The 12969-nt window shown below is 34.5% G+C and overlaps 1 protein-coding gene across 1 annotated transcript in view; it reads left to right on the forward strand.

Moving 5' to 3' along the window:
- Positions 1-196: 196 nt before the first annotated feature.
- The window catches only part of LOC129263729 (uncharacterized), a 34384-nt gene continuing 21611 nt past the window's right edge, over positions 197-12969 (forward strand). Inside the window, exon 1 of the mRNA XM_064100432.1 lies at positions 197-280. Within this exon, the coding sequence (XP_063956502.1) occupies positions 197-280 (84 nt within the window). The remainder of the gene's footprint in view (positions 281-12969) is intronic.

The following is a 12969-nucleotide window of genomic DNA, read 5'->3' on the forward strand; positions in this document are numbered from 1 at the left end:
TAATGCTACGAACTATGCACCTATCATAGAGTTCTTGTGTACCCCCTGCGATGCATGTACGGTAATACATTTTTTTTGTTATACGTAGCACATATCGTCGCGGCTGGTTGATAGCAAAAACTATTGCACTGTTTGGAATTAATCGACTATTTGTACGATTATTTGAATTTGTCAGGGACATAGTAAGTTCTCAAACATGGTGAAGCCTACGGTATTTTCCGTAGAACAGGACCCTAAAAAGGATAAGTCATCGGATGTTTGTCTTATCCCTGTAAAGGAGGTGAGTTTCTCTCTTTTAATAATCGTTTCATTTTACTTTTCATAGTTATTTTTCTTCCGACTTTATCGTCAAGTGTATCAACTTTTTGTTTCGGAAAATTTATCAAGTCATTTTCCCCCATTATTTCGTCCTCTCTTTACCAACAGAAGAATATACATTTAGGTTCAATTAACTTTTTTATATAAATAAAATCGAAAATGAATAAATAATAAATCTTAAAAACTTGTTGCTGCCAATCTATGATTATGTATGGTATAGTTAATTAATTATAAACTGTAACTAAACACAAGTCATGAATATACTAAGCAACAAAATGAAAACTCGCACATTAATTATTAAGCATGGCTGAATAATGCATATCAATTGTGATTGTTGTATAAGATGACTATTATCAGCGATTTCTTTTCTTATTTTCGACAGTGATTATTCATAGCATTGTATTGATTCATATATATTTCGGCACAGCGCAAGCGAGTGAGGGGGGCATTCAACCACTTAAGATATTGTCGCGAAGTTGTCGGAATATCAAACTCTTTAAGCTAAGATCAAATAGAGTTTTAACCAAAGTTGCACCGCCAAGAGAAAAACATAATTATCAAGGAAATTGCCATTGTGACGTCAAGTCTCGTCATTGTGATGTCAAAGTTTAGAGATTTAGACAAACAAGTTCATGAATTGTAGGGCCTGATCAAAATAAGTCTCAAGAAAGATTGAACAATTACTGAGTCATGTGAGTGATGATGTGGAAGAGGTCCATCTTGGCGATAGATGGACATGATGGAGTAGAAGAAATAATCAGTTGTCTTGCGATGGATCAAACGTCATTCCACAACGTTTGGTCCATCGTAAAGACAACTGATTATTTCTTCTACTGAAATTACTGAATGATATAATTTTTATATAACTTAAAGTAGGCAAATTTTTAAAAAGATTCATTCAATATTAAAAGTCGAAGATTTACAAATGATTGAAGCCTAAAGGTTGAATTGGCAATTAAAAAAAATATATCATTGGTTTAAATATATCAATCAACTTTATCATTGGTAATTGAAGTTTCTTTCCTCTAATTACCAAAGTCATTACCAAAGCCATTACCATCGAAGTGAAACAGGTCCTAAATGTTGCTAAAAAAGATTAAGCAACGCTTTTTAAGCCCGTTACTCTTACAGCTATTGCTTAAACTTTTAAGCAATTGTTCAAACTTTTAAAACAAATTGTTTAAACGTTTAAACGATAGCTGTTAGAGTGACAGGCTAAAACTGCGTTTGCTTATCATTTTTAACAACATTTTTAACAACATATATCAAATGGAATAATCAAATTCTCTCTGATTTGATACTATAAATGGTTTATATATAAAGCCTTGTTCATACGTCCACCGTGTAAGCAGGTTATTAAAGCATAATTCTGTGTGATTGTTAGACATGATGTGAGAGATCACCACATGGTATCAGACAACATAGTAAATGAAACTAGGAGAAATGGGTTACAATGGATTGATTATACTATAGAGGTACAGAGGTTCTGAAAAGTTGGTGAACCCCATCATAATTTGAATATTTAAAGTGTTCAAGGTCTACCACGTTTAGATATTTTACTGTTAAGTCGGGTGATGAGATATTACATTAATATTCAATAATAATGTTTGTTTCTCTGGGCTCGCCGAACATGTGCAGTGTTGTTGCCTCTTTTCAACACTCATCATCGTGGAGTGCATTTGTGGTGGGGTTTACTAGGTTTGGAGCACTACTGTGTACTATGCTTATCCAACGAAATGCATTTAAAATGCAAATAAACGCACTACAGTGAAATTAAATCTCACATTTCCTTAATCATGTCAATATCTTGGTGCTCTACAAATTCCCATTTCCTGGCAGCAGATCATCATGATTTTATTTCAGTTCCACACATACACAACAAAAAAAGTAAGTCCCCCTTAAACAAACATCCATAATTTCCTAACCAATGCGAGTTTTTAATATATATATGAGCGTGTAGGTAATTTTATAAGCTACCCTCTGACTAAATGTTATGGACGTATTTTCATGTCATGCTTCAGTGAGCCCAAACAGAAGGCAAAATTGTCACTTTTCAAAAGTCACAAGCGAAATATCATGATTTTGATTCCACTCTATTGGAACGAATTCCACATTCTCATCATGACAAAAAGTCAGAAGGCTTGTAAACGGTACTTTCGAAAAGAGGCTAAATTTCACGGTTGAAAAAACACAAGTTAAAATTTGCTATAATTAGATTTTATACACATTTCTATCGATAAAAATGATCGAATATGATGACATTTATTTTTGGAAAGAGTATTTTAAACAATATTCATCGTTTCACGGATCAATGAACATTTAATGAAAACAAAAAATACGAATTTTAAAAATCATAGGCAAGTATTGTTTCATTTTGGTAACTGAAATGAACTTTTCTCAACTTTTTTTGTTATGTTCATGACCAATTAACATGCTTCAATGATTCAAGTGCGTTAAATTAAACATTCACGCTTGAATGAACATGTGAAATGTGATTAGCTCTTTTTTACGTTATTGAAAAAATGCAATTGCTAACTTTGGATATCTGTCACAAACCTCCTTGCATAGTTAATTTGATTTGATTTTTATGAAAATCCCAATGATTAATGCTTCAGTGAGCACACAATATTCGAAAATTATGAAAATGAGAAGAAAGTTTAAGGCCTTGGCCCCACTCTGTGCCGTACCTAATTATTAGTTTGGTGTGTGCGCCTTTTGGATGATGGAGACCTTTCGTTTTCTTTGACGAGCCATGTGGACGTACGAGATTAAGGAATTTCGGGAGCGCTGCGCATGCGCGAAGTAATATGTGACGAGCCTTCTCGTTCACTGCCCAAATCTGTGACTCGTATTTGAGGGTTTTGACGTTCGGTGTCATAGTGCTCGAACGAGCGCTAGTTCGTACATGATGACGTCATCCAAACCTAGCAAAAATTTTGATTTGATTTGATTTATTGTTTTCTTCTGCATCCATAACATTCGTATAATACATTTTTCATAACATAATAAACATAATATGCTAGCATTTTTGGCATAAATCATAAATAAAGAGTATTAAAAAGATAATTTCAGACAAAAATGATTAACTATATGATATTTACAATTTGCAGGAGAAGGATTGTCATCATAAGCAGATTGCTTGAAAAAAATGACAATCCCAAACTTATACTTATTGAATTAATTAATACATTTATAAAGCAGAATGGGCATACATTTTCAAATACGAAACATGAATTCATGCAATATTATAGTATGAAGATGAAAATGAATGAAGCCGCATCAACATTCGAGTTTCGTTGATTCAGCAGGGCTGGTAAACTGCAAATTACTGCTTGTTACCAGCTTTTCCATTACATTTAGTGTGTCCTGTTTTCAGACACTACATATCTCATAGGTAATTGATGTTCTATTTCCAAACAACTGTGTTTTTTCGGCTTTTTGCGCAAGAGTGCAAATGTTGCACCCACAGTCGCCCAACTGGTTCGTAGCGTGATGCTACGCCTGAATCTCCGGCCGAGCATCGGCCCACGGCCTGCTCGCTATCACGCTGGTATATGCTGTGGCCTGGTGCGGGTAGGTCGACTTAAATCGAAACTTGTTTTCATCAATGTACGAACGCGATACTGAACGAGCGGTGTCACCACATCCGGTGAACTAGGACTACGTTGCAGTCGCAGACAATCGAAAGCTCCTTAGTGTTAATCTGAAGCCATGTGCGAAGTTTCATGAAAAAATTGCTCTCAGAAGTAACAAAAACCGTCCATGAAACAAGCCCTCATTTCATTTTTGTTAAAATGTTGACTTCCTCTCTCATAGAAATTGTGTTCACTATGGGTGCATATGTTTAAGAATAAGTGACCCCTTATTCAATATGGTGGAATTTTTTTTCAAGGCTGTCTTTAGCAATGTCATTTGGCAGTTATCTTTATCAACCTACGGGCAGAATTCTGTGCAAAAGTGAAATCGATATGTTCATTTATGGATGAGTGAGCATGCATCAAAGTGGGAAAAGGGGCATTTTCAATGTCACAGACTCATTTTAAGGGATAGTAACGTGAATAATGGGGGCAAATTCGGTTTCAAATGTGACTTAATTACTGTTGTATTTATCAACCATCAGTTTTATCACCACACACTTTCCGAACTTTTTTACAATTTCATGGTTGAGCGAGCACATTCGAAAACTTGGGAATGAATACTCTTTATACTGCATAAATGTATTCTTTTCCTAACAATTTCTCAGGATCAGTTGAATTTATGGACAAATCAGTGGTGGATCCAACATTTTAAAATGGGGAGGGGTCGAGTAATTGGGGGAGCCACCAACATTTTCCAATTTTAACATGTTTTAACAAGTTGTAGGGGATACTGCCATAGACCCCTATGATGATACGTCACAAAACATTAATTGTGCTCACTTAACCATAAACATACGATATCAAAATTTTGTGTGAAGTGGCTAACTAATGGATAGTAAGACAGCATTAACACCATAAAATTCACATTAAAACAACCTTTTCCCAAGTTTGTATTTACACAATCTGAAAATAACGACTGTTTTGACTTTCAAAAATTTTCATTTTTTATTCAATCTTTGATTACTCGTGCATGACTCAACCGATCAATTTCCATTTCCCCCCAGGAGTTGCCTATTGAGTGTAGTAAACTACCTACGAAATATCATATTTCAAAATTATTCCGTTCAAAAGTTACAGCAATTTGATTTTGGTGGGACTTACTTTTTTTGTTGTGTATAGATCAAGTAAATTTACTTGATGCCCTTTTAAAAATCCTTTTTAGCACCGATTGTGTTTACGATTTGCCGCATGAATGTGTGTAACTTTATGAATTGTTAGCAAAACGATCAAAATGGAGCGAAAATAATTCAAACTTGAAATAAAATGTCCAATGGGGTGCATGCATACAGGGAAACCTGAAGGACAACGTTCTTACTTATACGATGGTAACAATAGAGAAATGTTAGACTTGTCGGATTTTATCTGTTAATTCATATATTTTCCCCTTCATCCATTTTATTCATTTTTATTCAGTTAAACCATTCATTTATCTATCATAACATATTTATAGAGAAAGAAGATAGATAAGTGACGGCTGTCTCCAATCAATAAAACAATCACAATATGAACATGAAAATAAGTAAAACCATAATGTTGGAGTATAATAACAAACTTAAAAGTATACTGACAAATACTATTGACGAAATATATGTATGTGTGTGTGTGTATATATATATATATATATATATACATATACAGTATATAAACGAAATAATGAAACATGTTCTCCGTCAAGGAAATACATAAATGCATACACACACACACACATATATCTATATATATATATATATATATGTATATTATCTATTTCAATAAAAAGAACCTAGTTTATAGCAATCCCCATCATTCTTTCCCCTCTTTATGTTTTTGTACCCGTGTGGGGTGTGTATGCCCCCGCATCGTCCCTATATGTATAACTGCTTTTTACACGTTCCCTAACCCTTACACTCTCCCTTCATCCTTTCTTATTTCCACCCTATCTTCCTTTTACCCCCCCCCCCCATACATCGTCATGTCCTTCACGCTGCAGTTTATATTAAGTGCGTCCTTGTCTCGATCCACTTCACTCCCATACATGAATTAGTCATGATGATATACTTCAAGGTATATATTAAGGGGGAACGCAAGGTACATGTACTCACCAAGAAACATTATTACAAGACTGCAATGAATACAGCAAATAGTAGACAACGATAACAGTAGAATTGTCATGTTATGGTTCCCTATACCACCATATAAGTAAATCACAACTGGAACTTTAGGAACTATTGGAGAAAGATTTTTTTTTTAACCACCGAGCTTTAAAAAAAAGAATGATATCTTGTGTCAGACATGTCAATATATATAAGCGTAAAGGCTGAAAGTGTGGCTCAAATCTAACATAATTTATAAATGTTAGATAGGCCTGTGTATTTTTGTTCCCATAGTATATTACGAAAAAAGGAAGGGAGGAAGGGGAAGAGTAAGAAGTAGGAAATAAAAATACTAATAAGATATAACGAAATAAATATCTTATAAGCAACGCCGTATGCTACCTTTTGTTTTGTAGTAATAAACATTAGTTTAATAATGGAATTTATGAAGAAGGAAAGGCGACTGCGAACAGGTGAAAATGGAAATGTAGAAAGGGGGTCGATTCTAGTCGGGGCAACTCCTCATATCTCCATCCTCCATAGGACGGTCAATTAATTGACTCATCACAGGGGGTTTCCTCTGAATCCTTTTCTGATTCCCAAACTGACTCACAAGATTACCTCCGACCAAACGGATTTATTACAGCCACCTACATACTGTACGTAGACTTTAAAGCAGTTTATAAACCATCATAATCATTGGCAGATCCAGGGGGGCACATCCGCCCCCTTAGAGAGCCATAGTCAATATGCCGTTTTTACCCATGTGTGCCCTCCCCCCTTTGAAAATGAGGACTTTGTTTTACTTGTCAAATTTTTCGCGGGAGAAATGACCTTCAATTTTAGATGAACCCCCCCCCCTTTTTTTTTTTGGGGGGGGGGGGCTTTCAAATTTTCATCCAAAAATTGTGCCCCCCTTGTTAAATCCTGGATCCGCACCTGATCACAATAATAGAGTAATGGATGTTGGTGGGATTGACATGGAGCAGAAAGTTAATTTGAAGAAACTATTTGCCTGATGGAGTGTAGCAATGGACCTCTGAAAAATAAGGTTTCAATTACAAATTAGACAGATGCAACTTTGATTCGGCATTTTCCTCGCCTACGGACGTGACGATGCATCCATATTCCTTTCGCACCTTTATTTCACTTTATTACACACTGCACTGATTTAACACCAGCCGGGTAACTGTATTTGATAACACCAGAAAAGCGTTGAATCAACACCAATTCATAATCACACCAATATTAGTTTCACACTGATTAGTGTTGTTTAAATGTTCATCTGGTGATAGCGGAAGTAGTACTCTTTCAACACCTATTTTTTTTTTTTAAAGGCTATCGCATACCTATGTGTCATTTGTAGATATGTAGATAAAAAGCTGGTGTTAAAGAAACACCAGTATTCTTGCAGTGAATTATGCAATCATACTAATTATCTTTTATCATTGATAATATTTTTATAATCATTATTGTTGTTATTGTTTATTATTATCATTAATAATGGTATTTTTTTTATAATAGTTATGATTATAATAACAATAATAAAATATATTGTCAAGACAATATATAGGCGCTTAATAGGGACGATTGAAAACACTAAAAAAAAATTTTTTCGTATTTATCTAGTCCATTAACTTATTCAACTTTTTAATATTCTAAAATTCTTATTTACCCGTTTGTTATGGCCGTATTAAAGATAATTATAATCGTTCTTCGTTTTTATTATTAACATCAATAAGGATTTTAGATGAGAGGTATAAAGTTCATAAGTTAACATGAGTTTAGGTTCAAACAAAAGGATCCCATTAAATGTCTAGCTTTCATCTTCTCTATTCAATAATAATAACAACTGATATTTTTCTGAAATCCATTTTTATATACCATTAAACACTTTGCATCTTCTTCTTTTTTTCGTTTCATCGTAAAGCTTTTTTGTTAGAAACGATCCACTACATTTTGTTATTTGTTTTAGTTGCAATGGCGCGCAATAAATTGTGATCTGTGCTGAGCTAGGTTTAAGGTAATCACTGATATTAGAATATTTCCAGCCTTCGAATTAATAAGTATAGTATATACAAGCGAAATCAGTAATCCGCCATTAAACATGCCTGGGGCCGTTTCATAAAGCTGTTCGTAAGATAAGATCGACTTTAAGAACGACTGGTGAACCTTTCTTACGTGCAAAACCATCGCTAATGAATTTACCATTTACCACGAAAAAGGATCCCCAGTCGTTTAAAGTCGCTCTTAACTTACGAACAGCTTTATGAAACACCCACCGGATATAGTCTTATTTACTTCATACCATCCCAGCAAAGGGCATCTTCAACTGTCCAATACGTCAATATAACCCTTATCTCCGTCTTATTCCCTATCTCTCTCTCTTGTGAAATTTATCATGTTCATTATTTATTAACACACACAATTTCACTCTCTCGATCCCCCTTCTCTTCCCCCTCTCCTTTCTTTCTTCATGTTGTACTCTCTCTTTCTCTCTATGTCCGTGCGTCAATCCAACCTCTTTCCTCGTCTCTCTGCATGGCATACACAGACACACCGACCCTAACCAATGTACAAGCACACACACACACACACCCTCTCCTTGTTAGTATATCACCTCTCCCCGCCCTCCCTCTCTCTCCCCCTTCCTCTCTCCCTTTCTGTGTCTCTATCTCAGTCTCCGACATGTCCTGCAGGGAAACATTAAAAATAATTTCCTGTATTGATCAAACCTGATTAGGTACATCCCTTCCCTCTCCACACTGCGAAGCTAAGGAGGATTGCTTATTAACACGTCATATAACACTTATACTGTTTGATAATCAAATCAAATCAAATCAATCAATTAACATATCTTTGTATAACGTTTTCACATGCATGCAGATAATATCGTGCAATTGATGACATAATTATGTCAATTTACCTGTAATACTGCTGGAACCTCGGTTCCGTCACCATTATAGGGGAAGTTCACCCTGACAAAAAGATGATTGTAAAAATAGCAGAAAAAATAATGAAAAAAATTGCCGAAAGTTTGAGAAAAAAATAATCAAAAAGCCAAAAGTTATTTGAATATTAATCATTTGATTCGTGATGTTATATATGAGCAGCTTTTCGTCATACCCTATGGTAAAAAACCCATGAAATGAAATTTTTCAGAAAATTGAAAATGTTTTTTTACTGTACCTTCAGTATATCAATAGACAAATCATTTCAGACCGTTCCTAAAACGAAACAAAAATAAGTCATCACGAACCATTTAGAAAATTGACATTTATGCATTAAATATTGCTTAATATGATTATGGGGCCGCTGCTCGTTTATGACGCCTTTCACTTAAATTCTAATAACTTTCTTTATATTAAATGTATTTTCCTCAAACCTTTACCAAACTTTTCCGCCCCTTTTCTGCCATTTTGCAACAAACTTTTCTTCATGGTAAACGTCCCCTATAATATGCTTATTACTAGTCTCAGTCTGTAGCGAACTGACATGACTTATGAGAAAAAAAAACCAACAAATCAATTTCGTGATAAAAAAATTGTTTTAAATTAACACAGCGTGATACAGGTATCTTGATATTTGCAATAATGAATCATTGCTTCAAAAATTCTAATTCTGGCATTCACAAATTATATTTTTGATAAAAATCATTGATCCTTTTCAACAAGCGAGATGTCATGCTTAACATGATTAAGAGTCTGACTGCCGAACAAGATATACTAAGAAAGATGATATTAATGATGATAATAATAATAAAAACAATAATAAAGATGAATAAAATAACATTGATGATGATGATGATAAAAATAATGATAACATTGATAATAATATTAATGATAATAATAGTAATACTTAAAGCATATTTACCGAGGGTAGCCATTTTGGTTCCGAAACTGTTCTCCCGGAGGGCCTTACTGCCTAGGCGTTCAAGCATTCGGGGAGTTTCCTCCTACCGGGTACCGGTTTTTTTTTCAACTCGTCTAATGCCAATTCGTCAAATTTGGTTCGTCCACTCACCGCATGGTCTACTTTCATTTAGTCTAATGCCAACCCGTCTAATAACCAGTTAGTTCAATGGCCATTTAGTCCATATACATGTACCATTTGGTCCGGAACTAAGTGTTAAATTGTGCAAAATGAATGAAAATGAAATGGATATTAGACCAACTGGTTATGAGACGAAATGGTCATAGACGAAATGGTGATTAGACAAAGTGATGATTGGAGCAAATGGTTAATGGACCAAATGGTTGTTAGACGAAATGTTGATGGACGGAATGGAATAAGACTAAATGAAAGTAGACCATGTGGTGAGTAGACGAGTTGGCAGTAGACGAATTGGCAGATCACCCCGGGGGCCCATTCACCTCACATGGGTTGAGTGCAGTACATTTTAATGACAAAACGGCACACGCGGATAGGATCTGAAATAGAGTCTGAAATAAAGAACAAAAATTATTTAATTATTCCCCCATTGAAGTCACCATAGATCGAGCGGGAAATGCCTTTTAGGTCACTATATTCACTATTTGACCTTTACAATTTCATATCTGCTCTATATGTCTTTCTTAATTTTGTCTGACTTTGTCATAAGACGTACTGAATTGAATTGCTATAATTGGAAAGCAATTTGTTACTGGATTTATCCTTTCCACCTCTTCATCTGACCGCAAGGATTTGCAGATACTTGTTACAAGCTACGAAAAATCCTTGTCTCTGATTGGCTTATAACAGAAACTGTCAGTGGAAACGATGGGCATGGTGGTTAATGATACCTCCCCTATCGTTCGATTAAAATGTGTAGGGTTATATCCATATCAATTATGCAGTGCACTCGATGTGAATATTTCATGAACTTCTTCTTCGGACCCGCTGCAAATGAATCTGTGCAAATTTGTTTGTGACATGGATAGTTAGCCTTGTCTGATAGTATATTGAACGAACGAAATTACATACATTCAGTTAACATGGTTAAAGAAGGGCATACATGTAGATTTGGGACTGTGTGAGTGTAAGTGTGTGCGTGTGTGTGTGTGTATGTTCAAAACAAAAAAGTACGTGTATGAGAGTGAGTGAGAAAGACACAGAGAGAGAGAGAGAGAGAGAGAGTTAGAAAAAAATGAAGAGAGAGGGGCTAGAAAATAGTAGCTTCGAGCGAATGGGTTATAAAAAAATCCATCACCATTATAACATGTTAACCATGATTGAATCTATTCAAAATCAAACATGTCATGTACATGCAAAACTGCAAAGTTTAAATAAAGCATGAATGCCTTTTCAGGATCCCGAGAGAAGCTATGCTTGTGATATTGGAATTGTGTGTATTGAATGTTGTCAATTTATACTGGTTATTTAAGCAGCTTCAAATACAATTAAAAAAATCAAGATATCTGCCTACAATTGAATCCCTATGTAAACAAATGTTTATTTTTTTAATACGTACGTGCCTGTTTCTTAACCAATTCTATTTTGCAATAAGCACCTATGCATTTGCTGCTGTTACTTTGTATCATTAATGCCTGCTGTACTACTGGTATCTAATTTTGTTTATAAATATTGTATCATGGGAAGTAATTCATGCCCGTTCTTCTTCTACTTGCTCGCCTCTCAATCTCTTTTCTTCTCTCTTCTATTCCTTTCCCTTCTCTTAGCCCTTCCTTATGGGCGATTTCATGAAATATGTACGTCCGACTCCCGATGTGCGGGACCTCCATGACATTTTCTGATTCCTTGTTCTTTTTGAGAGTCTGTTAAATGTTCTCAATGGACCACGACTTGGTCAGTTTATAAAGTTAAGTAAGCCTTGAGAAAAATGGGGGTCGGACGTAAAAAAAAAAGGTTGATCATTTTATGGAATTGCCCTTATGTTAATTGTTGTTTATTTATGTATAGGTGTATTCAGACACAAGCACCTGCTTCTGGGTTTATAAGCCTACTTCCATATACATATGTATTTTCGTTCATCGTTTTATCATGCAATTATTCCTCTGTATATTTTGTATGAAATTGGATGACATGTCAATCGGAAAAAATGAATAAATTAATGTTTAATTGAATTGAATTGTATCATCATCATCATCATCATCATCACCTTCGTTATTCATCATTATCATCATCACCTTCGTTATTTATCATTATCATCATTACCAGTCTGAGAGATTTAATCGGTAATAACTTTTTACCTTTCTAGTCTCGGCTTTCAAACGCACGGATACCGATCACATAAATTTAGACCTAAATAACCTTCTCCAATGTATGAAGAGACCTCGACAATAACGAAGCCATGGCCTCTAGATGCCCTTTATAATGGGAATCGAATAGCTTAGAAAACGGAGGTTACATCCCCGAGCTAAGATGAAAGGAAAAGATCAAATGGAGTATTGATTAGTCCGACAGCTTGTTTCACTTTATTTTTGTCTCTCTCAATTCTCCATCTTCTTTGTCTTTTTATCTCTCATTCCCATTTTCCTCTAAAAGCATTTTAATTCGAAAGGTCTTGGTGATTTGGCGGGAAACTAACGCACCATACCCTTCAGTTTTCCCGCGTATTCAGTGCAAATTGTGTAAAACTATTGTTATTTTGATGGGTAGAAACATGAGTTTTCATTAGGTTACATGAATTGTTGCAAAATAATAATACTTAGAATAATAATTACTCTAGTAATAACGATAATGATAATAAATAATAAAACAGAAATGAAATAACAAAATAATAAAAATAATACATAAGAATAATAATAGTAGCAACCGCTTAGTATCATATCATTGTAGCAAAAAGCGCAATATAAATCCAGCTATTAATAATAATGATAATAATAATAATGATGATGATAATAATAATAATAACAATAATGATAATGACAATAATAATCATAATAATAATCATATTAATAATAATGCTGTGAATGAATTGAGAGAACATTTGATATACATGT

This window comes from Lytechinus pictus, chromosome 6, assembly GCF_037042905.1.
Source record: "Lytechinus pictus isolate F3 Inbred chromosome 6, Lp3.0, whole genome shotgun sequence".
Classification (NCBI taxonomy): domain Eukaryota; kingdom Metazoa; phylum Echinodermata; class Echinoidea; order Temnopleuroida; family Toxopneustidae; genus Lytechinus; species Lytechinus pictus.